General features: G+C 38.3%; 1 protein-coding gene and 1 pseudogene across 13 annotated transcripts in view; one reads left to right on the forward strand and one right to left on the reverse strand.

Annotated features, from left to right (window-relative positions):
- The first annotated feature begins 479 nt into the window (after window positions 1–479).
- SCAF8 (SR-related CTD associated factor 8) overlaps window positions 480–25154 on the forward strand; it is a 219156-nt gene continuing 194481 nt past the window's right edge. For 6 of the 13 annotated variants that reach the window (XR_006717667.1, XR_006717669.1, XR_006717668.1 and 3 more), the window contains exon 1: window positions 19005–19061. Coding sequence is in view for 9 of the 13 variants with exons in the window: in XM_045500107.1 (XP_045356063.1) it covers window positions 19026–19061 (36 nt within the window). In the remaining 4 variants the exon portion in view is untranslated. Of the gene's footprint in view, window positions 1114–7583; window positions 7648–18849; window positions 18870–19004; window positions 19062–25154 lie in introns of those variants that run through there. The other 7 variants (XM_045500110.1, XM_045500112.1, XM_045500109.1 and 4 more) reach the window with 4 other exon arrangements.
- LOC123609204 lies at window positions 19073–20216 on the reverse strand (annotated as a pseudogene).

The raw sequence follows: 25154 nt of genomic DNA on the forward strand, positions 1-25154 counted from the left end.
ATTTTATGCAGCGTGCATTTCCTGCTCTGAGCTGCTTGCTGGCTGTGTGCGTGCTTCCCTCGTCCCCCTGCCCCCATCCGGATCCGAGGCTTTTGTTTCTCACATTTCCTCGAGACGCTATTAAAATGCACGGACTCATCGTTACTAAATAAATGAATGACTAGGAACTTTTCTCTTGGCTGTTAACCTTTAGGCCACTGTCCAGTGAAGTTCTCAAAGGCACGTGAACCCAGCATCTCACGTAAAGGGGCCAATCCACATGCAAACAACCGAAACGTGGACATTATTTCCCAAACTTGTCGTGTTACGGGGACACTTTGGCATCTCTCAGAGAAACGGTTTGCAGGGCCCTCCAAGGGCGGGCCGCGGCGCCCCACGCGGCCGCAGCGCTCGCTCCCGCGTCTGCCAGGCGCGAGGAGGGGGCGAGGAGCTGGCCGCCCCGGGCCGAGCGGAGCGGGACCTCCGGGCGGCGACGCTCTGGCCCGAGCTGGCTCGTTGGTTTCCGCGCGGCCGCTCGGGCCCGCGCGGTCCAGTCACCAGGGGGCGCGCTGGCCGGCGCCGCGGATCTCCGAGCTGCGCGGCCCGACTCGCGTCCGCCATATTGGATGCCGCAGCCGCTGCTGCCAGCGCTTCCTCCTCCGTCTTCGCTGTGCGCTGCTGGTTCCTGCGGCCCGAGCGGCGGGGAGGTGAAACAGGAGTCTGACGAAGGAAGAAGAAGGAGGGGGTGGGGAGTGTAGGGGACGGGGCTAGAGGGCGGAGGACCGAGACCGAGCGGGGCTGAGAAGAGAAGGCGCCGCGGCCCAGCCCCTCCCCCGCCCGCTGCCGACCCGCCCCGGCAGCGCCTGTGTTCCCCAGACCGGCGCTCCGCCCGCCCTAGCGGCCATGCCGGAGCCTTGCTGCCCCTGAGGGAGTCTTTCCCTGCCAGTGCTTGCCCTTCCGCTTCGGCCCCAGGGTCGCAGCGGCCGGGTCTCCCGCCGGCGCCCTTCCTCGCGGCGGCGCCGCCGCCCGCGTCTCGCTCTTCCCACCCAGTGCAGTGGCCGCCGCCTCTTCCGCCGCCGGGCTCGGGGCCTCCGCACCGACAACATGGAGGCTGTGAAAACCTTCAATAGCGAGGTTGGTATTGCAGTCTAGCTTCCCCTCCTACCCATACCTCCCACCGGGACGAGGCCCGCGTGAGCCGGGTGGGTGCGGGCCTGCAGGATTTCCCAGGGTGGGGCGAGTGGCGGCCTAGCTGTGCCGGGGAGGAGGGGGAGGGGTGTTTCTCTGCCCCGCGCCCCTCCCCCGAGTCCGAGGGGAGGGCTGGGGGAGGGCCGCCCCGGGGCGGAGGGAGGTTCCGGTGTCTCCAGCGCCCTATTGAGTGGCTTAGGTGTTGGAGGGAAGGCCCCGTTGGGCCCTCCCCCGGAGGCTCCTGGCTGGTCTCTCGGGGTCAGTTCCGCCGAGGCCTGGCCCGCCCACCTCTTTCGTGGGCTTGCGGGATTTTAACTGCACGCCGGACATCACTGCCCAGACTTCCCCGGGGTCCTTAATGAGGCAGGCACCGATGAGGGTAGTTAGTACAGGAAGGGAACCTAACAGGGGTGATGATCTATGGTCACGTTGTACGTACTGTTTATATTTGAGATACTGTTGGCTAGGTAACCTGCCAGCTAGGGACTTACGCTAAGAGAACGGCTGATGGGGACGCAGGATTGTTACTTGTCCCTCCTCTCATTATTAGGGCATAAAGACACAAATGGTAGGCAGAGGTCTGTGCTTCAGGAGAGGGAAGATGTTGGGGAAGCATTTCCCACGGGCTTATTCATAATGTCAAATCTAACACTAGATTTTAAAGCAGGTGTCCAGTTTTCACTATTTAATTGAATTCACTAGTCTGAAAGGAGACAGGTTTTAATAAAGTACGTTATTTTTTTTTAAAACCCCGACGTAAATAGATCTTAATGCAAGCATTAAACATAACGAGCACCTATCTACATAGCCAGAATTATCCTTATCTGTCTTGGAAAGAATTTTAATGTGATGTTAACTAAAGTCCCATGAATTTTATGAACTTCTGATGCGGAAGTGCTGGTACTCTATTCAATAGTGTCATTAACAAAATCTTAAATATTCACCTTTTAAAATACCAGACATGTTACTGTTGATAATATGAAGAGGATAATGCTTTTTTTAAAACTGTCTTACATTTTTTTTCCTATTATTTCTTCTTCCTTTTCTTTTTTTTTTAAGAATTGGCATTTGGGAAGCTTAGCAAAGAGGCTAAATAAAAGTTAGATAACATTCGTGTGAGTTGGGCTCTCCATATTACAGTACGCAGCAATGACACAGATGAAAACAAACCTTTTTTTTTTTTTTTATAAAGGATTTTCTTTTTTGGTATTGGATTTTCTTTCTTTTTTAACCATTTGATAAACAGAGCGGTAGACTTGGGAATCTTTTTTCCATTTTATTTATGAATTTACAGCTAATAACTACAAAATTTGGTTCTTTCAGCAATACTACGTAGTGCTTAAAATCTAAAAGAAAAAATATTGGTACTGTATGTTCCAATTTATTGCTAATAGTTTCTCAGCTGTGCGGGAAAGAAAACAGCTCTATGTAGCCTTTTTATTTGCTACATACTGTGTTACAGCACGATGGAATGTTAAAGTTTTAAGAATTATATATTTAAAAAAAAAAGCCTTTCTCTTATTTCCAGTGCAGTGTTTTGACTTACCCCCCACCCACACTTTTTTTTTTCTAAGTTTATTTTTTAGTAATCTCTGCATCCAACGTGGGGCTAGAACTCCCAGCTCGGAGATCAAGAGTCACATGCCTTTCTGACTGAGCCAGCCAGGTGCTCCTACCCCACCCCTTTTTGATGGGTGTTTCTTCTGTTTGTCTAGGGGTTTCCTAATATATATCTTCCCTCACTCCCAGCACCCCCTCCCCCCCACAAAATTTTGAATAGGATCCCTCATGTGATAGAGAAAAGGTGTTAACTACACTATGGTTGTCACAATAGAGCACAGTGGAATAGAAATGGTGTATCAGTTTTTCAATTGAGTATTGCCATTAAAGATAGGGGGCCTAATATTTACATGGCTAGCTGTATATTTAATCTGTTTTCTCATCTAATCTTTACAGGAATTTGAAATTGGCAGTAGTAGTTCCATTTTAGTGTGTGTAGCGCGCTCCCCTTTCTCCCTACGGATTTCAAAGAAGTTAGAAAATCTTTCAACTTTTATTTCCTAATCTGCAAACTTCACCATGTTTGAATGTGGAGTTAGCTTAAAAATAGCAATATGGAGTCATAGAGTGTTGGGGGAGGGAAGTACTGTCAAAAAAGATTCAGAGGGGGGCGCCTGGGTGGCGCAGTCGGTTAAGCGTCCGACTTCAGCCAGGTCACGATCTCGCGGTCCGTGAGTTCGAGCCCCGCGTCGGGCTCTGGGCTGATGGCTCAGAGCCTGGAGCCTGTTTCCGATTCTGTGTCTCCCTCTCTCTCTGCCCCTCCCCCGTTCATGCTCTGTCTCTCTCTGTCCCAAAAATAAATAAACGTTGAAAAAAAAAAATTAAAAAAAAAAAAAAAAAAGATTCAGAGGAATATACTTTTTGTTTCAAACACAAAATACATAATCTTTTTTTCTGATTTTGAATATAGTTTCTGTGAATGTAATGCTTGCTGTTGTAGTAATTTTGTTACAAGTAAGCATATAGTCATGGGAAATAGTTCAGTAATGAATATTTTCCATTAAATCATGTATCGTAAAGGGTAAAAATAAAAAAAGAGTCTTGAGTTATAGTATTAGGAGAAAAGGATGTTTTAGAATGTTTACTTATAGTGAATTTGGCTTTTAAAGCCTGATTTAAGATATGAAATGCTTAGGTTTTATGGCTTGCTAATTCTCAGGTTATTATTATTTTTTTAAGTTTATTTATTTTGAGAGAGAGAGAGCATGTGTGGGAGAGCTGGAGAGGAGCAGAGAGAGAGGGAGAGAGAATCCCAAGCAGGCTCCATGCCGTCGGCACAGAGCCAACGTGAGGAGCTCGATTTCACAAACTGTGAGATACGGCCTGAGCTGAAACCAACAGTTGGACCCTCAACTGACTGAGCCACCCAGGCACCCCAGTTCTCAGGTTTTTTAATATTGACCCCCTTCCAGCATTGGCTTGAAAATAGGGACATACAGTACCAGAGATTTGAAAGTTAAGAATATTGATTTTTTTTTTTTTAAAGATTTTATTTTTAAGTAATTTCTACATCCAACGTGGGGCTTAAAATCACAACCCTGAGATCTAGAGTCACATGCTCTATCGATTGAGCCAGCCAGGCAACCCAACTTAAGAATATAGATTTTTAATTTACAAACCATGGGTGAGTTTCAGTCTGAAAATTCATGCCTTATGCATTGTGTTTCTGAATCATGGTCAACAGGTGCTGCTGCCCCCACCCCTACCCACCATAATCTCTCAAAGGGAGTCTGTGCCCTCTCCTTCCCTGTGTTCAAAATCACTGTCAGAAGATCCTTTATGTGGTAAATTCCTTAATTATCTTGAGTTCAATGAGATTGAGGTCTAAGAACTGATATTTAAGTGCCCACTGTGCTAGTTTTGTGGGAAAGCCGTAATTTACAGATAAGCGTCATCATTGTGATGAGTTAATCCCAGGAGCAGTAATGTCAGTTCTGAAATGATGAAAGAAAGTTTGTCCATATTGGAATATAAGATTCCCTAAGAGTCAGTGCTTGACCTGGGCAGTTAACTGAGAGAATTATTATCATTACAAGTATTGTAGTTGTAGCTGCTCCGAGATGGTGTCATACCCTTGTTATGGTGGTTTAGAGTTCTCACTTCAGTGAAAGGGGACTCATTGGTCTGCTTAAATTCTGTTAACTATTTTAGGACCACAGCTGATTACTGGAATGCAGCAGTTTTATGTGAGCTGTCCCTAAAAATGCCACTGAATGGTGGTCATTGTGGTAGGGTTATTACTTTGTTTTTGAAAAGATGGAAAAGACTAGCAATGCATAACTCTTTCCTCAGAAAATCATAACTTAATCGGAGAGGGCACTTTCATGATAAAAGGAACTCTTTTTTTAATTAATTTTTTTTAACTTATTTTAATGTCTTTTTAATTTATTTTAATGTCAGAGTGTGACAGAGACAGAGTGTGAGTGACAGAGTGTGAGACAGAGACAGAGTGTGAGTGGGGAGGGGGCAGAGAGCGAGAGGGAGACACAGAATCCAAAGCAGGCTCCAGGCTCTGAGCTGTCAGCACAGAGCCTGATGCAGGGCTCGAACCCACCAGCCGTGAGATCATGACCTGAGCTGAAGTCGGACGCTTAAAGGACTGAGCCACCCAGGTGCCCCCATGATCAAGGAACTCTTAAAGTAATACATGGAAAATACAAGAATCTGTTATGCACTGGCTATACTTAGACAAAGTAACTAGAGGAAATGAATTTTACTTGTGTGTTGGATTCTTTAAAATTTTAAGGACTTACTATACTTCAAGAAGTTAACATTAATACTTTAACATTAATCAAATACCAGTTAGTGATCAGTTTTTCCCCCTAGATTCTTTGTATAGCTTGTTGAATTACTATAGTTGTTTTTTCTATCATGATCCATTTCTCTTGCTGCTCAGAAAAGGCTGAGTGGGATAATAAGAATCAGATATGTAGATTTGAGATGTGTCCAGTAAATTACCACAATTTAAATTTTGGATTTGCCTTGGTTCATAAATTCTGAAATGGTTCTAGTACCTTTTATCATCTTTAGGATGCCTGAATTCTTGGTGTGTTTTGTCCTTAGGATCCTTCAGTTAGTCAAGATTAGCAGATGTAGACTTTTCAGAGTCACGTTAACACCTAGGACATTTTCCTCTTCTGTGTCTTGTCTTTCGCATCGAAAGTGAAGTCCCATCTCTGTTTTACTTCATTTCCAGTTTTGTTTCCATAGTGTTCATTTGTCCAACTATAGGACTTTTTATAATCTTCCCACCAGTATCTAGTAGTAGACATGGGATGGTGAACAGTGGAAAAGGTAGAGGGAGTAATAAATAAAAACGTGTGAATTTTGTTTTTATTTGTGTATTTTTCTTTTGTCTGTGGTTCAGGAAAGGAATTTTATGTGAAGCAACCAGAAGACATTGCATTTTTGTTTCATTTTCACCTACCAGGGAATCTGTCTCCTATTTCCTTTCCTTTCCTGTTTTAACTTTCTAGTGAGTACTTCGGTTAATTGTATCAATCAAGCCTTCTTTTTTGTTTCCACGCTGTGAAACTCTCTTAAAGGTAGGCATGCTTAGTGTTATAAAGGGAGGAACCCTTCACTAACGTCTCCCTGCTCCAGTGGTTTAGATTAGGGTTTTTCACCCTCAGTACTATTGATGTTTTGGGCTGGATAATTATTTGTTGTGAGGAGCTGTTCTGTGCATTATATGAAGTTTGGCAGTGATCCTGGCCTCTACCCACAAGGTGCCACTATTGTGACAACCAGAAATGTCTACACATTATCAATGCCCCTTGGGGAACAAAATAGACCTTGGTTGAGAATCACTGATTTAATTCCCATTACATGATCTTAAAAAACTGTACCTTCACTCTTAGTGATTACTGTAAGTAATATAATAATAGTTTTTCCTACCAGACGATAAGTTTCATGAGGACAGTGACCATATATTTTCATTGCTTCATATCCTCAGTACATAGCACAGTACCTTAATACATAGTGTGTGTCAAATAAATATTTCTTGAATGAATGAATGAGTGGTATACTATGGACTGAATGACCTGGATCAAGGTAGTTAACATTTCTGGACATTTGGTTTTCTCCTATGTAAAGAAAATGATTGATTTGAGATATTTAGGTTTCCTGTTAGAAGATTCTTTGATTAAATATAAAAGTAATGTGGGGGTGGAAATTTTTTAATTGAAACTCCGATCTGTTTGTAATGTTCAGTTTACTAAGGAGAGATCATTGGGAGGGGACTATTCCGTTTGAAGGTTCTAGTTAGATTAAGCTTCATTTTTTGATTATGCTATTTCCAAACCTTTTTTTTGCTTTACTGTTTTTCAGTTTAAAGCAATGTATGATAAAAGTTGTGGGGTTTTTCCTTATATTATTTTAAAAATTTAGAAAACAAGGATAATGGAGATTGATAATAATGCTTTTTGAGAACATGCTTGGAAGTGTTATAGCCTTAATTGTTCAAGATTAAATGTAAGCATTTTTTTTGGCAAGATTGAAATAGCTCTATCATTTTATTTAGGCTAGCACTGAGTTTGTTATAGTAACTTTGGTTGACATTTAGGGGACATCTGTATTCCCCAGATTCCTAAATAGTCATATTTTATGATCACTTGCTTCTTTTTTTAGAAGTATAGTTGGCTTAGAATTAGTGATGATATTACTAGTCGCACATGGAATTTCAGATATCTCTTTCTAGGGCCAGTTTTGCTGTTATTGGACAACTTCTAACTCAAAATGGTATGAGAAAATGTAATCAACCTTGACCTTGAACACTGGCTGAGCTCCTGAACTGGAATGAGCTCATTTTATCTGGTTTTGTTTTCTCAACATCTTTCTCTACTCCTCTCTCTCAGGATTGTGCCTCTACTCCTGCTTGTACAGACTGCTTTTTCCAGCAGCATGGACACAAGAAGCATAGTAAGATGATTATAACGCACATAAGGCAGGCCCTTTGGAAAATACTAGGTTTAAATTGGAAGTGAAATGATGTCTTGATTATATGGGCCATACTTGGGAAGTGGAATAAATTTTGTCACTTCGAATATATTAGTAATCTTAAAGAGAACATCTAGGGAATAGTTGAATTTCTTCACAAAAAATAGGTTAAGTGGAAAAAAAAGTTATTGTGCTTAATAGTGAGCATAAATCATATATACTCCTGCTGCATTTACTTACATTCTGCTCCACATAACTTTACTGTAATGCAAAAGGAATATAACATTACCTATTTAATGTGAATAAATTGCAAACCTGTGAATTTGATGGTTGGAAATAAAATACATCTTATATTTTGAGGAAGTTCTTCAAACTATAAGATGATAGATCATTGACAGATATACTGCAGGGTTGGAGAAACAAAAAGACTACATCAAATTTTTGGTTTTCTAATTATGAAGGAGCAGATTTTGGTAGAGCTACTGATATGAGAAATAAATGCTGAAAAGAAATTTTTCTGTAGCCTGTAATTTCTTATGTAAGTTAATTCTATCTCAAGTTTGATGATAAACGATGCATTTGTGCTTTGGTTTTTAATTTTATGCATTTGGTCTTCTAATCTGGTTTTACAAGAATTTCTTACACACCATATTTTAAACTCAGGGAAGGATATGTAAATGCATTCTGTCGTCTACTATAGGTCAGGAAGTGTCTCGGTAACTTTGACCTTACCACATTTGGTCAGAATGGAGAATAGAGAATATTTGTTAACGTGTCTTAAACACAGTTATGGCTATGAAGTTAATGTGTGCCAAATTTGTTTTTAAAATAATTCCACAACTTAATATAATTTATGTAGGTTGATTTGAAAGACCTAGGATTTTATTCTTTCATTTAGCCAATAAAGTGCTTACCCATGTACCAGGCACTTTTCTATCTGCTGGGACACAGTGGTAAACAAGACAAGCAGGAAGCATACCCTTTTTGGAGCTGATGTTCTTGTAATCCTCCCCCGCCTCGATCAGCTTTATGTGCCTGAGTGAGGTGGTGCAGAGCTGGTGAGGCTGAGCGGGCAGGCCTGACGCCGGGGCTCTGCACTTTGGGGACCGGCTGGCCGCAGCCCTTCTCACTTCTGCTTGCTCCTCTCAGCATTTTGCCTTAAAGAGTCTAGAATGCTCATCTGTTACTCAAAATAAGGATGAGCAAGTAGACTTATTTCAACAAGAATATGGTCTTATGTTTCAATAGTGGGAAAACAAGATGAGCTACGTTAAGTTTTATTTTATACCAAATTTTGTATTATGTATCTATAGAAATCAGTTTTTATTTTGAAATCGTAACTATTGCATAACAGCCGTAGGAATGTTTCCCTTTGTCACTGAAGTATTTGTCTCCACATGCAAATGATTAAAAACTTGTCTTAAGTGGTGACGAAACCTTGATGAATTTGGAGAATAAGTTAATAAGTATTTTTATTTTTAAAGCAAACTTTTGCTTAAGTACATGAAAAAATCGGGTCCTCTTTCTTATAAACGCTTATTCTTTGAATTTGATTGGATTCCTTAGGGCTCATTTGAGTAGCTTGTCAGTGAAAGATGAAACACTTTGGACTGTGTATCTTATGTCTTGGTATATAGAATTTGGAAATGATATAAAGATCTTTTTATACTGGGTCACAGTACCTAAAAGGTTTACTGGTACATCTGAAACTAATAGTGTTCTGTGTCAGTTATATTTTACTTAAAAAAATAAGTTGACCAAATCCTAGTTCATGGCTTCTTAAAATTTAGTAAGATTTTTACACTGTAAAGTTTTATGGTAAAAAAATAAATAGATTGGGGTGTTTGAATTTATTGAAATATTTGAAGTATATGGGTAAAAAGAATGTTGAGTAAGTGAAAATTTTTACAAACCAAAATGTATAGCAGATACCTACTTTCTGCAACAGCTGTTTGCTGTGATGAAAGATGTGTGGCTTAGGTCTTTTTGAAATACTTTTTGTTTACCATTGTTAAAAGTGAGCCACTTTACAGTATATAGTGTTGTGCTCTGACCCTCTTGACCCCAACCATCAAGCTTCAGTGGAAGTTTAGGATAAACTTTTGAGAAAAGGATAGGTGCTACTCTCCTTTTACCAACTAGAAAACTGAGGCCACCATTGTGGTTTTACCAACAAAATGTGACTTTGTAAGTATTAGAGCTGAAACTGGAAGAGACAGACCCAGGTCTCAACCTTTGCTTGAGATATTTTCTTACCCTTGTGTAAAGAACTATCACTCAGTTTTTCACAATTCCTTTTTACTGTCATAATGTCCAAGTATAAATTAGCCTTTTCCCACTTTTGAACTTTATTTTGACAACTTCAGATTTACAGAAAAGTTACAAGAATGAAGGATTTTATGTACACTTCATCTTGATTTCTCTACCTAATTATGTTAATGAACCATTTTTGCTTTTTTGTTCACTCCCTCTTCACATGCACATGAAAACACACAAACTTTTTCTGGCATTTTGATAGGAAATGCAATTCATTTTACTTTTAAGTGGCTGTTTTCTACAAGCAGTGACATTCTTTTACATAGCCATAGTATAGGAATCAACATCAGGAAATTAACCTTGATATAATGCAGTTGTTTGCAGATCTTGATCAGATTTTATTAATTATATCAGTAATGTCCTTAATAACTGAAAGAGTAAATGCTACTCCACACCTTGAATTCATTCATCTTGTCTCTTCAGTATCCTTTACCCTGAAACAGTTGGTTATAACTCTTTGTCTTTTATGACCTTTGATTGTATTTAATGATAATAGGCCAGTTATTTTTAGAATTTTCTCAGTTTGAGTTTTCTTCTGTTGCTTAATGATTAGGTTAAGCTTACACATTTTTCGCATTCTGCAGAAATGATACTGTGTTCTCAGAAAGCACATGGTGTCTATTTATCCCATTAATAGGAATGTTAACTCCCCCCCCCCCCCCCAAGGTTTCTCTGTTGTGAAGATACTATTTATCCCTTTGTAACAAGTATCTTATGGGGAGGTATTTTGAAACTAAGCACATACCTTGTTGCTTATCAAACTTTAACCCATTTGTTTAAGCATCTGTTTAATTCTTGCCTTGAATCAGTACTAATGCCAAAAGGTGATTTTCTAAGTCTATCATTTCTTTCTTATTAGCATTCTGTAAGAGCTTTTCCTTCTTCCCACTTAATGTGTTTATGTATATGTATGCATATCAGTATGAACTCGTGGATTTTTTTTTTTTTTTTTTTAATCATTGGGGTTTTTTGATGGAGAGTGTCTCAATTTTGACCAGTCAGAGCTATTTCAAGCTGTCTTTTGTGTCCTTTTGATGTGTGGTCATTATGTTTTGAGAATTCTCTTTCTTACATAATAAGATATTCCCACCCCAGCCTTGGAATCAGCCATTCCTCCAAGGAATTCTAGTTTCTTCTCGTGGATATTTATTAGTGGATTGATCTAGAAATTATATATATTATATACATATATATATATAATATATAACAATACTGCATATATGTATATATGTATACATGTATATGTATGTACATAAACAAACATATATACATATGAATTTTTGGTTTTTAACTGTCTGCCTATCTAAAAAGCCATGGATTCACCCTGATAACCTCCAGTTCCAGTCCAACAACTGTAGGGTTCATTCTAGTTTTTCGCCTTTCCAATTCTGTAATTACTTTCTCTGACAGCAAGAAAACTAGTTTCTGTTACCCACAGTGTATTTACATATTTGATCAAACCTAAAACACACAGAAAGTAGTTTCAGAATTGCTAAACCATATGTCTCTGAAAACAAACGTATTAATTAGCATTTAATATTTGTTTATAGTTCTCTCTCTCTTTTTTTTTTTTTTTTTTTTACCTCAGGGTATATAGTCAAAATGCTATGTTTAAACATGGCTTGGTTAATTTTTTCCCCTTAATGTGGTTCTGCTATTCATTTGAAGTATAATTAGATTGGGTTTTTTTTGTATTCCATTTTGGTTTTTTTCTTCCTTTGTCCATTTTTGGTATTTTATTCCTTTAGTGTGGAAGACATTAAACAAATTAACTTTATTCTTCCCTTTTTATTAGCTTCAGCATTCGTAACCATTTATGTTGTGGTTTAAAAATGTTTCTTAACATTTTTCAAATCAAAAAGCCAGAATTCAGAAGTTTAGATGTAGAGAAGGTTTTAGGTGAAAGATGTGTTTCTAATATTGTAGATTCATAGGTGAAAGATGTGTGTATTCAAAAAACTTTCATTCTCTTGTGAATGGAATCTCCATCCACAAGGACCAGTAAACTATTTCTCTAGAGGACCAAATAGTAAATATTTTTAGGTTTTGTTAGCCACTTGAGGTCTCTTTCACAGACTTTTTTTTTTTTTTTAACTTATTTTGAGAGAGAGTGAGTGTGGGGGAGGGGTAGAGAGAGAGGGAAAGGAGGAGAATCCCCAAGCAGGCTCCATGCTGTCAGTGCAAAGCCTGACATGGGGCCTGAACTCATGAACCCAGGAGACCATGACCTGAGTCGAAATCCAATCAGACGCTTAACTGACTGAGCTACCCAGGTGCCCATCTTTTACATATTTTTTAAAACAATTTTTTTTGATATTTATTTATGAGAGAGAGAGAGGAGGGGAGCAGGGGAGGGGCAGAGAGACGAGACACAGAATCCGAAGCAGGTTCCTAGCTCTGAGCTGTCAGCACAGAGCCTGATATGGGGCTCCAACCTATGAACCGTGAAATCATGATCCAAGCCAAAGTTGGACATTTACCGACTGAGCCATCAGATGCCCCTCTTTCACATATTCTTGTTGGTCTTTCACAATTCTTTTACAATATGAAAATGTTCTTGGCTCGAGGGCCTACAAAAATAGGCCATAGGCCATAACCTTGCTGGCTCCTACTGGAAACTTTGAAACCTGAGAACTTGATTAATAGTATGCTACTTGTAATAATTGTAATTGAGCAGGAAGATATATTCCTTGTGGCTTTATAATAGGCTTATTTGGACATCAGCAATAGGAACAAACAACTTAAAAAGCTGCCTTACTGAAAATAATTTATTTAAAATTTTTGAGCACTTACACCAAGTGCAGATGCTGTTCTAGGCTCTAGAGATTTAATAGTGTACAAAACAGACTCCACAACAAAACACAACCCTACCCACCCACCCCCCCCCCCCCCCCGCCAAAAAAAAAAAAAAAAAAAACCTGCCCTCGTCTAGTTTACATTCAGTTTTGTGTGTGGATGTTTTCATGGTTTTATAAAATTCATGTTTTTTGTTTCTTTCATTTAGTGACATTTATCTATTAAAAATTGTTTTCAGGGGTGCCTGGGGTGGCTCAGTCAGTTAAGTGTCTGACTCTTGGTTTCAGCTTAGGTCATGATCTCATGGTTGGTGAGTTTGAGCTCTCGGCTGCCAGCGCAGAGCCTGTGGGATTTTCTCTCTCCCTCTCTCCCCGCCCCTCCCCTGCTCATGCTGTCTCTGTCTTTCTCCCCCAAAGTAAATAAACTTAAAAAGAAATACTTACAAAAATAAAAAAAATTATTTTCATATTAATTGCAGAGTGAGCATTTTCTTGAAAACTGGATTAAAAATGCAGCAAAAGGGGCACTTTAAAAAGCTTGGCTCATTGCTTCCCATCTACTAATACTACTTTTGTGTGTGTGTGAAGTGTGATTTTTTATTTGAAAATGATTCTTAGTCCTGATGCTTTCAGGTTATAGCTATACTAACTCACTAGAAGATGACAAGCTAAGCCTCATTAATTGGGACAAAGAACCCAGACTTAATTTAGTGATAAATATATGTGTGTTGTAGAATCTTAATTTAAAAAAAATTTTTTTTTTAATGTTTATTTTTGAGAGAGAGGGAGAGAGACAGAATGTGTGTGGGGGAGGGGCAGAGAGACGGGGGCGGGGGAGAAGCTGGCTCCAGGCCCTGAGCTGTCAGGGCAGAGCCCAACTTGGGGCTCGAACCCATGAACGTGAGATCATGACCTGAGCTGAAATCGGATGCTCAATCTACTGAGCCGCCCAGGCGCCCCTGTTATAGAATCTTTAAAAAAATATGATTCAGATACATTAGTCTTTAAGGCTTTAACGAATGAATGGTAATGGAATGATTCTTAAAATACCGTCTGGGGCGTGCAGGTGGCTCAGTTGGTTAAGTGTCCGACTTTGGCTCAGGTTATGTTCTCACAGCTGGTGGGTTCGAGCCCCGCATCAGGCTCTGTGCTGACAGCTCAGAGCCTGGAGGGAGCCTGCTTTGGATTCTGTATCTTCCTCTCTCTCTCTGCCCCTTCCCCACTCACACTCTGTCTCTCTGTCTCTTAAAAAAAATAAACGTTAAAAAAAATTGTTTTAAAATACTGTCTGAAGTTGCTAAATGTAGTTTTCTTGAAATAAGGAGAACATGTCCTGATAGTGTGAGTATTTATTTATCTAATAAAAGCTCCAGAGCTATGTGCAGGTTACCTATCTAGTCCCTGGCTAAATACTGAATAAAACTCATCACAGTGAGTTTTTACAATGTTGTAAGTTTGTTGTAAAAGGACTTTTACCTTTGAGTAGTTTTTCTACAAGCATTTAATTAACCAGTAAGTGCCCTTTTTAAAAACTTTATTGAGGTATGAGTAACTTCTTTTGTAAGGATTATTAACACCTTGAATTTTCTACACCAAGAAAAATATTATGGTAATTACTCTTATTGAGCAAAATTTTCCAAATTCTTGTTTCTATTTCTGTCAGGAGAACTCAAAACCTTTTTTAAAGGCCTGTCTCTGCTTTCGTGGCAATTGTAAGAACAAGGGTTGTAACCAACTTAGCTGAAGGGTATTGACATTTGAAAGGAGTTGGCCAGAGATACCACATCATTCCTTGTACAGAATTTCCCAGTTTTTTAATTCATTTGCATAATCAAAGGATTAAGATGCCTTAGGCCCCTTAGAGCTGTAATAGTTAATGATACGAGATAATTCTGTGAGAACTTCTTTATTTACAAGTCCTTCAAGATCGTTAGACCATTTTTTCATTCTATTTTACTTAGAATTTTCCAGTTGCTACAATGTAATTATAGCTGATGAAGGTTTTCATGTAATAGGAACTAGTGGTTGGAAAGAATGCTGCAAGAAGTAGTTGCTGGTTGTTTGAGCTTTATTTTTCATGCATATGTGCCGGCTGTCAGGCGTTGTATTCTGCAGAATGGTTATCAGCCTTAACTTAGGTACCTGTGTTCTGTTTCTCAATTCATATTCCAATAGGGGTGGGAACGGGAATGGATTACTACAAAGAGTAGTAGGTAGTGTAATGAATATTATGTTACAGAAAGTAGTGATACAGCATGTGTAAACTGTGTGTAAGCTCTTTATCGTGTATGTCATGATGTATACAGAATGAGAGAGGAGATGTTATGTGATGCAAAGGATAAAAGATGATTTTCAAGAAAATAGAAGCTTTAGGTAGGGGATGGGGTTGCGTAGATGATGGAAAATGGGCCAGGGATGTTCTGAGGAAGGGCCTTTGTACACTGTATGTAAGACCTCATTTTTAATCAAAGAGGATTGGAGATTCTGAAGGGTTTTGAAATTGTGTTTCAGAAAAATGAGTAGTATCTTTGAAACAGGGCAGGACAATGGAGGGATGAGATTAGAAGGGAGGCTAAATTAGTATAGAGAAGATGAGGGGCTCAACTAGAGTGATAATAGGGAGAAGAAAAAGGGATGAATGCAAGAGAAATTTCATAATAATAAGGAGCTAGATATGAGGACAAGGGTGGTGCCAGGGCTTTAGCTAAGTGACAAAGTAAATAAAGGGGTATGGTATCAATCACTAAGAAGGGCAGATCAGGAGGAGCTAAAAACTTGAGAAAGATAATTTCGTGGGTTGGGTTGAAGGGAGATCGTTTTTAATAACCTGGAATAAAAGAAAGATGTTTACTATGGAAGGACTGAAATACTACCCATATCTCAACCACCAAAAGTTACTTTTACTATTTTGCTGACTACAGTAGTAATTTTGAGAGTTTTCTAGGGAGATGATACAGAAAAGAGAAGCAGGCTTAAGGCAAAATCTTGTGGAATCTTTATGTTCTTCAGTTTTTTAATTTATTTTTTTTTAAGATAAGATTTCGATCCATTCTGTTATATTGTATTTGTGAATATGAGGACATTTAAAAGCAACTCTGTATGCATAGGAGATGCTTGATTTTAAACTCTGCTTATAATGCAATTGTTGTTCTTCTGTGCAGTTAAAATATAAGTTGTATATGGAGAGATCTGTAAGATTGATTTAATTTTAAGGTTTTTATTAGAATTTCTTAACATTAAGCTGACTCATATCATTCAGCATTTTATTAGCTCCTGTTAGCCACATAATTCTTTACCTTATTTAACTATGTCTATAATAACCAATTGTGAATGTGAAATTGTAAAGGTAAAGACTGTATCATTAGAAATAGAACCCGTTATTTATCTGAGAAATTTCAGCTAATATAGTTTGTGGGGATCTGTTTTGAAGAGGATTTAAAAATGAATTATTCTTTCTCATGGTTTTTTTTTTTTTGGCCATTTCATTATTACTAGTACTTCTAAAATTAAAGGATATAAAATTCATATCATTTCATTTCAATGTTTCACAGAAGACATAGGGAACTGAAATTAAAGAAAGTTGGACTGTTTGGATCTCAGGGAAAATTTAAACTAAAGAGTTACTTTTATATATGTGTATGTTTGTTTATATTTATGGATTTTGGTTTCTCCCATGGGGAATCATTTCTGTTTCCTTTGACTTTAGGGTAGTCAGAGACCATTACAGTCATGTGACACATTTTAGCTATCGGCATAACTGAAGTGTGTGGTTCTATGATTGGGTTTCTTGTTTACTTCCGTGCTTAAACTTGATTTCCAGAAATTACAGATTTTAGACCTGAAAGATGTATATCACTTAACAAACAAACAAAGATGTGTATCACTTAACAAACTCGTTTTATGGATGAATAATCAAGACCGAGAGACGATGAAACTTACGTAGTATCAAAGACACATAGTCAGCAACCAAATTAGAATTTCTGCTCTTGTGACTCATTTTAGCATTCTTATTTTTTCAGTGTGTATTTGTTTAGTGGGATTTTGGTAGTACTTAATGTGTGTGTGTGTTGGATATAGAGGAGGAGTGGAAATAGGGTATTCTTAGTTGATTATTATCATTTCATGCTGCCCCTGGGTCAGGATAAGGAATGAACTATTATGTTATACTGCTGCTCTCCTGCCCATACGATAAGGTGCCATAGGAAAATATGCATACCTTGGCAAAGAAGTACCACACAGTAACACCCCTCTAGCCAGCAGTTTTCTAGCAATTCAACCCTCTCCAGAAAAGTGAAAAAGCCATTGGGTCAAAGCTCATATATCTTACACCTTCTTTGTGGGAAAGGAGTACAATTACTCTGTAAGCCTTTATCCTTAGCATCTTCCTAATGTTCACATTTTAATAGTGGTGGCTACTTTGTAACTACCTTTAGATTTTCTGGGACTGCTGTTTTTACAAGGCTTCTGGTTCAGGTATTTTAAAGCAAGGCTGCAGGGTCAATGTGGTTACTGTCACAGTAGGATGTGATTGTAGTTGGCAAGGGAAGAGATAGTTGTTGTATCATTTATAAAATGGGGTTACACAAGATAACCTTTAGGATTTCTTTAATATTAACCCTGATGAACAAGTTTTCTAATTTTTCTTGGCTTCAGTTTACTTATTTCAAAAATAAAGATAATGATGCCTTCCTTGACCACCTCTAAGAATTTGTTTAAATATTTAAAATATTGGCTTGTTTTAGAATGTTTAGAAAAGCTCGTTTAAGTAAAATAGTAAAATTATTTTTTCAGTATTTGCGAAGTTAATACAAGTTCTAGGGACACCTGGTTAGCTTGCTTGGTTAAGTGTCCGACTCTTGATTTTGGCTCAGGTCATGATCCCATGGTCGAGGGATGGAGCCCTGTGTTGGGCTCCATGCTGACTGCACAGAGCCTGCTTGGGATTCTCTCTCTGCTCCTCCCTAGCTTGCTCTCAAAAATAAACATTACATAAATACAAGTTCTAATATTATGTTTTTAAAAAAATTTTAAGTGATTATTTCAGACAGAGAGAGAGAGAGAGGGAGAGAGTGTGTGAGCAAGGGAGGGGCAGAGAGAAAGGGAGACACAGAATTGGAAGCAGGCTCCAGGCTCCACACTGTCAGTGCAGAGGCCCATGCAGGACTCCGTCTCACGAACTGTGAGATCATGACCTGAGCTGAAGTTGGATGCTTAACTGATTGAGCCACTGAGACGACCCCAAGAAAATCTATTTTAAAGTTATTAGGAGTATAATTTTGCACTAGAATGTATAAAGTATTTATTTTACACAGATACATATATACACACTTACAGTATTTGTGTATGTACATAGGTGCGTATAGAAAATTCTGGAAGGCAATCTACCAGTCTTTTAACAGTGGTCATTTCTTAAGAGAGCAGTAGGTGGATAGTGTGCAGTGAATGAGATCTTTCAATATTTGGAATTTTTCATTTGGAATTACCATGTTACATTTATAATATCCCTCAAACCCAAAATACTATGTTTCTTAGCTTTTGTGAGAAAGAGGGAGTTAGTCTATCTTAATAATAATACTATTTTTTTAATGTTTTATTTTATTTTTGAGAGAGACAGTGCAAGCAGGGGAGGGGCAGAGAGAGAGGGAGACACAAAATCTGAAGCAGGTTCCAGGCTCTGAGCTGTCAGCACAGAGCCCGACGCAGAGCCTGAACCCATGAACCGTGAGATCATGACGTGAGCTGAAGTTGGACACTCAATCAACTGAGCCGCCTGGGCACCCAATGATACTACTACTTTTCAATGCTAATTAATATAATGAGATCACATTTTGTATATATCAACTGCACATTTATTTTTAATATTTATTTGTTTTGAGATAGAGCACGCACATGAGCAGAGGAGGGGCCGAGAGAGGGGGGGAGAGAGAATCCCAAGGAGGCTCTGTGATGTCAGTGCAGAGCCCAGTGAGGGGCTTGAATTCATGAACCATGAAATTGTGACCTGAACCAAAATCAAGAGTTGGATGCTTAACCAGCTGAGCCACCCAGGTGCCCCTGACTAAATCCTTTAGAGAGTGAGCTTCCTTGTTAAAGGTTGGAAGATTGTTAAACCTTATTTGACGATTGCTTGAAATTCATATTTAAATGAAATTTGTTTAGTTGTTATTTGGTCAGTAGATGCATAAGCTTCATAATCTGTTGTCTTTTGATCAAAGTCTTCTTGGTTATTAGTTAGGTTGATGCTATTCCATGGCATGTCTCCACAAGCATCTACCATCTTACTCAGTGACTCACTTGTGTATGTTTAGTTGGTTGCTAGCTGGTGGGCTTTTTTGTTTGGTTTTTGGAAACCGAGCGTCTGGGTAGGCAGAAGAACTGGGTTTGGGACATGGTTCTGTAGCTTACTACCAATTTGAATTGAGTTAGGTTACTTACCCTAAATTTATCCATCTATAAAATGAGAACAATATTAATGTGTCATTCTGAAGATAAAAGTGATACAGCATTCATGATAGTACTTAATAATTGACAAAGTATATGAAAAGTAATTATGACTATCTTTCTTCTTTATCATGCTACTGCCTGTCCCTTGTTTTAATTCTGTGTATTTGTTGCTCATATTTCTGGAATCATTTCACCCGAAGACCTAGTAGGCTCTTGTTCTTATTCTCTCTCTGATACTTAGGCTTTGGTATTTATTCTTTATTTCTTTGACTGTTATCTCTTCAGGAATGACTTGTATTTTTGCTTTTCTCTTCTGGGATTCAGTCTCATGTTTTTTAGGTATTTTGTATCCATGTGCACATGAAAATATATTGTTACCACTTGAATCTAAACTTGTATTCCTTCCACAAACTTCTTTTAGACTTTCTCTTTTTTTCTTCTCATTTTATATAAAAGAATATTTTAATTCTTGCCCTTAGGAACTGGAAAGACTATACATATTTGGAAATGAGCCTCTACCAAACACTGGCCAAAGAAAAATCTGCGACTCTATGCCTTATCTTTGTTCTGGTCACTCAGAGATACAGTGTTATCAGCTGTGATTGTTGTTGCTTTTTGCCTCACATTATTTTTGTCTGTGTGTTCAACGTAGTCTACTTTCCCATCGGCATAGATACAGGACCCCCTTTTCACATTCTAATATGCCACATCTCTGAGGCCTGATGGGAATACTAATATTCTGTGTTATGTTGTCTTGTGACTGACATCACCCATCTGGTATGTTTCACTTTCCCCTGATTGCCACATCTTATTCATTGTTAGAGAAAATATTGTGACTGGGTTTTTCTTTTCCACCTGTCTCATGACAGGGTTCTGACCCTCTTGCCCAGGTAACTGCGTACGATTAAGAGATGTTTCAAGAACGAAGCTGCTAGCTATTTCAGATTCCTGTCTTACAAAGTGATGGAATAGCTCTGATGCAGGTTTTCAAAACATGGCTTTTATTTGCTTTTCCTACAGTCTAGTCTTCGTCCTCCCCGGATGCTCTAGCCTGAACCTAGACTTCCTCTTTATGTCAGTAGTAAAATCATACTCCCAAATACCCAGACTTGAGAACTTGGAATTTTCCTAGGTGCCTCTTTCATTTATATCTTCTCAGTCATAAAATCCAATGAGTTATTTTTAAAAATGTGTTCTGCATCCTTCCTTTTTATTCTTAGTATTAAATAATAAAAATGAAATGTTGATACTTTAGTCCAGGTCCTCATTATGTCCCCGCCTTGGTTTGTTATAGTTAGTTTTGAGTTGGCTTTTAATTTACTATTCTCTGTTCTCTCTAGTTCATACTGTAAAACTAAGTCTTTTTATATTATTAGATTAATTTTTACTACATTAATCTTTTTAGACAACTGTTTTGCTTGAATTGCTTTATACTTTTAAAAACATTTCATATTACCTTTGCGTTCAACTGTGCAGACTTCTTAGCTATGGGTTTCAGGCATTTTATAAGACTATATTTTAGAAATGAATAGGATATTTATAAGTAAATGTAGAGGTGTGCTTATCATATACATCGTATATACACAACACTATGAAATGGGAACATTATAGTAATATACGAAGGTATGCATTATATATTCTTATCTGTGTGTCTTATTGTTTTGGTACTCTGATTCTCCAGTAGGAAAGCACAGCATTCTATTGATATTCTAATGCATTCCCATTAGGAAATAGCCCTCTTCTCCAATCCTTCTTGAAAATTGCTATTTGTAAAGAGAGATTTATTGATGAGTGTGTTATGAATGTAAATAGTGTGGAAGCAGAATCACAGCTGTTAACAGAAATGCTCTCTTTTTTCCAGTCAGCACATTTCACTTCCGTTTTCTTTATTAAACCTTTTCTCTGTTAGCAAATGCATATACATTTCATTTGTTTGAATGTAGCATTTTTTATCCTGGCACTAAATTATGCCATGTGTTTTGTTTTCATGAGGCAAAATCTTGAGTTTCTCATGGGTCCCCCAAATTTTAAATACCACTTTAGTATATTATTCCTCTGTTAAATGCAAATGAGAATTTGAGAGAAGAGAAACAAAGATCCTCAGCCACTAATAGTTAAGTAAATTGTTTTCCCATACATCAATTTTTTAATATACACACCTCAAATTAGTGTCTTCACAGAATTACCCGTGATTACATTTTAAAGACATTAGGGATAATTAGCTGACCATGGTGAATTTCAGAATGCTAAGAATCTGCTATGTCATAGTAATGGTATGTCACTGACCTCCCCTTCTATGTCAGTAGATTGTTACATATTTGAGGTGAAGTTCTTCAAGGTTTTTGTTGTTGTTTTTTTGTTTTGTGTGTGTGTGTGTGTGGTTTTTTTTTTGTTTTTTGTTTTTTTTTTTTTGGTTTCTTAAGGGCTTAATATTGTGCATGTCTGCAGATCTAGTCAGTGACTGTTGGTTTAATTATATTTAAATCATTGTTTGGCTTTGACCTATTAATTGGTTGAATTTGACTTGGTATTTCTCAGTTCTTTGTTTTTAGTTGATAACACCTTGATAATAAGACTTTATTGATCTGAGTAAGAATATTGAGTGGTGATGATTAACTCTGAAAGTCAATTTGAAAATTGTATAGAAGAATGATTATTATACAATATTGTAAATGATATTGGGGATTATTTCAGAGTGAAGCATTCTTCTGCTTTGAAATAATTTATTTTCATGAATAGTGGCATAGAATTATAAATAAAAGCCTGCAAAGATTTTTTTTTTTTAATGTTTATTTTTGAGAGAGAGAGCGAGCAAGCAGGGGAGGGGCAGAGAGAGAGGGATACAGAGAATCTGAAGCAGGCTCCACACTGTCAGCGCAGAGCCTGACATGGGGCTTAAGCTCAAAAAACCATGAGATCATGACCTGAGCCAAAACCAAGAGTGGATGCTTAACAGACTTGAGCCACCCAGGGGCCCAAGGCTGGAAAGATTGAAGTTCAGGGGGGAAAAATAAATGTATCTCTTTACCTGTGGTTTTCATATTCCACTTCTTTGAGCAAAATAGATCTGTTTCATTTGAGTGAATTTAAATATGAAGAAGCCTGATAAATTTTTGCTGATTTGTATTTGGTTACTTGATTACCGTTGGAACCCAGTAAGCTGCTTGATGAAAGTTGAATCTGCATATATGTGGATACCTGATATGTTCAAGGAACTATTTTAGACATTGTGGAGGATATGAAACAAAGGATACTGATATTGGTTCCTGTTTATTGAAGGTTTACAATATGTGAGGTCAGTGCTTTCCAAAGTGGGTGGATGAATGGAAAGATGGATAGCCAGGTAGTTAGGTAGATAGAGACAGACAGACAGACTAAACAGAGAACAAATCATGACCAAATAAATTTACCCTTGTGATAAGATTGCTGTGAAGGTAATAAGCAGGGTGTATAACAGTTGCAGGAGGATATATACATCACTAGTGGCACAGTGTGATTTAAGATATGAAAGTTAACTCCCTTTTCCCATTTTACTGATTACAACTAGGAAGAAGTCTGAGTTTTGTATCACTATGTCTTTTACATTTCTAGGTATTTGCTAACTGTCTTTAAAAAAATAAAACGGCGCCTGGGTGGCACAGTCGGTTAAGCGTCCGACTTCAGCCAGGTCACGATCTCGCGGTCCGTGAGTTCGAGCCCCACGTCAGGCTCTGGGCTGATGGCTCAGAGCCTGGAGCCTGTTTCCGATTCTGTGTCTCCCTCTCTCTCGGCCCCTCCCCCGTTCATGCTGTCTCTCTCTGTCCCAAAAATAAATAAACGTTGAAAAAATAAATAAATAAAAATAAAACAGAGATTGCACTTTAGACTCAGCCTTCGGCAAGAATTATCCAGAGAGAATTTAATCATGTTTTACTTTCCTTATAATTAATTTTAGTATTACCTTCTACTTATGACTGTGGGCTAGCTAGAACAGTGTCTCAAAAAATTTTTACAACCCACAATAAGAAATATAATTTGTGGGGGCACCTGGGTGGCTCAGTTGGTTGAGTGTCCAACTCGTGATTTCAGCTCAGGTCATGATCCCAGGGTCGTGGGATCAAGCCCAATGTCAGGCTCCACACTGAGCATGGAGCCTGCTTAAGATATTCTCCCTCTGCTCCTCTATCCTGCTCGTGCGTACTCTCTCTCTCTTGCTCTCAAATTAAAAAAAAAGAAGAAAATTAAAAAAAAAAATTTTTTTTTAACATTTATTTTTGAGACAGAGACAGAGTATGAACAGGGGAGGGTCAGAGAGAGGGAGACACAGAATCTGAAACAGGCTCCAGGCTCTGAGCTATCAGCACAGAGCCCGACGCGGGGCCTGAACTCACGGACCGTGAGATCATGACCTGAGCCGAGGTTGGCCACTTAACCGACTGAGCCACCCAGGAACCCCAAAAAAAAGAAGAAATTTAATATGTGTCATGAGCCAATAGTCACATATGTAAATATAACAGGACACAAGTCTCACCCAAGATTAGTCAGTGTGTACTTCATTATTTTCTATTTTATTCTGTTTTATTTTAATTGGGCTAGAATTACCATGAAAAAGTTTTCATCTAGTTGATTTAATTAAATTATGGTTTGAAAAAAAAGTAAAAGAAAAAAATGCATGAAATAGAAAAAGGAATGTGTGGTAGGACTTTTGTTTAATTGTAAGAAAATTATGTGTGCCTAATAAATTATATTCAGTTGTTATAACACATATTTTTCTGAATGTTTTTCTTATTACATTTAATTCTTACATTTATAAAACTAGTTATTAGAGATATTTTATATTTGTCATGTAATGTATTAGGTGTTTCCATATTTCTATGTTAATAACGTATGTATGTTAACTTTCTGTCTCTTAGAATACCTTACTAAATTTTTATTCTTGAACATTTTTTTTTAACTGTTATATAAAATGTTGATGTGGGGGCGCCTGGGTGGCTCAGTTGGTTAAGCGTCTGACTTTGGCTCAGGTCATGATCTCGCGGTTCGTGAGTTCGAGCCCCACATCAGGCTGTCTGCTGTCAGCACAGAGCCCTCTTTGGATCCTCTGCCCTCCCCCCGCCCCCCTCTTCCCCTGCCCCACTTTTGTGCACACTTGCTCTCTCAAAAAAAATACACATTTAAAAAAATGTAAAAATTCCATGATTCTGACTTTTTGCTTCTTAAAATGTATGAAGTCACTCATAAACATTTTGTAGCTCTTGTATTTAGCACCATACTACCTTTTCCTTCCAGACATTAGTTTTCAGTTCTAAAATTTTCAAATTTTCAGTTCTTTTTTGTAGTTTTTCTTTCCTTGATGAAAACTTCTGTTTTTGCATTTATTTCAAGAATTTGCTCCTTTGCCTTATTGGAGATGATTATAATTTCTTTAAAGTTTGATAATTCCAACATCAGCATCTTCCTGTGGTTGGCATCTGTTGATTATCCTTTCACTTGAGCGTTTTCCTGGTGTGTGTGTGCATGCATGTGTGTGTGTGTGTGTGTGTGTATGTCCAGGAAGTTTGGCTTGTATACTGGACATTTTCAGTATTATATTGTAGGACTTTATTAAAATCATCTTAAGAATGTTGATTTGTTTTCTTTAGCAGGCATTCAGCTTGGTTAGGTTCAGGATGCAATTTCTGTCTTCCCTTTTTGTAGTGGTTTTAACGTCAGTTCCATCTTACAAGCATTTTGCATTTTGCTGTTTAGGTGTACTCAAAGCATGTGCCACTCAGGAGTTAGTGGTTTATACAGATTTTTGTTCTCAGAGCCTTTGCTGGGTTTGTTTTGGGCCTGTTTCACGCAAACACAATTCCAGAATGAGCCCAAGACTTTTAAGTTCCTGCACAGAATTAGAGGATCCTCCTCAGATCTCTGTGCAATTCCCATACTCTCTCTAGATCCCAGGGCATCCTT

Source organism: Leopardus geoffroyi, chromosome B2, assembly GCF_018350155.1.
Source record: "Leopardus geoffroyi isolate Oge1 chromosome B2, O.geoffroyi_Oge1_pat1.0, whole genome shotgun sequence".
In the NCBI taxonomy this organism is placed as follows: domain Eukaryota; kingdom Metazoa; phylum Chordata; class Mammalia; order Carnivora; family Felidae; genus Leopardus; species Leopardus geoffroyi.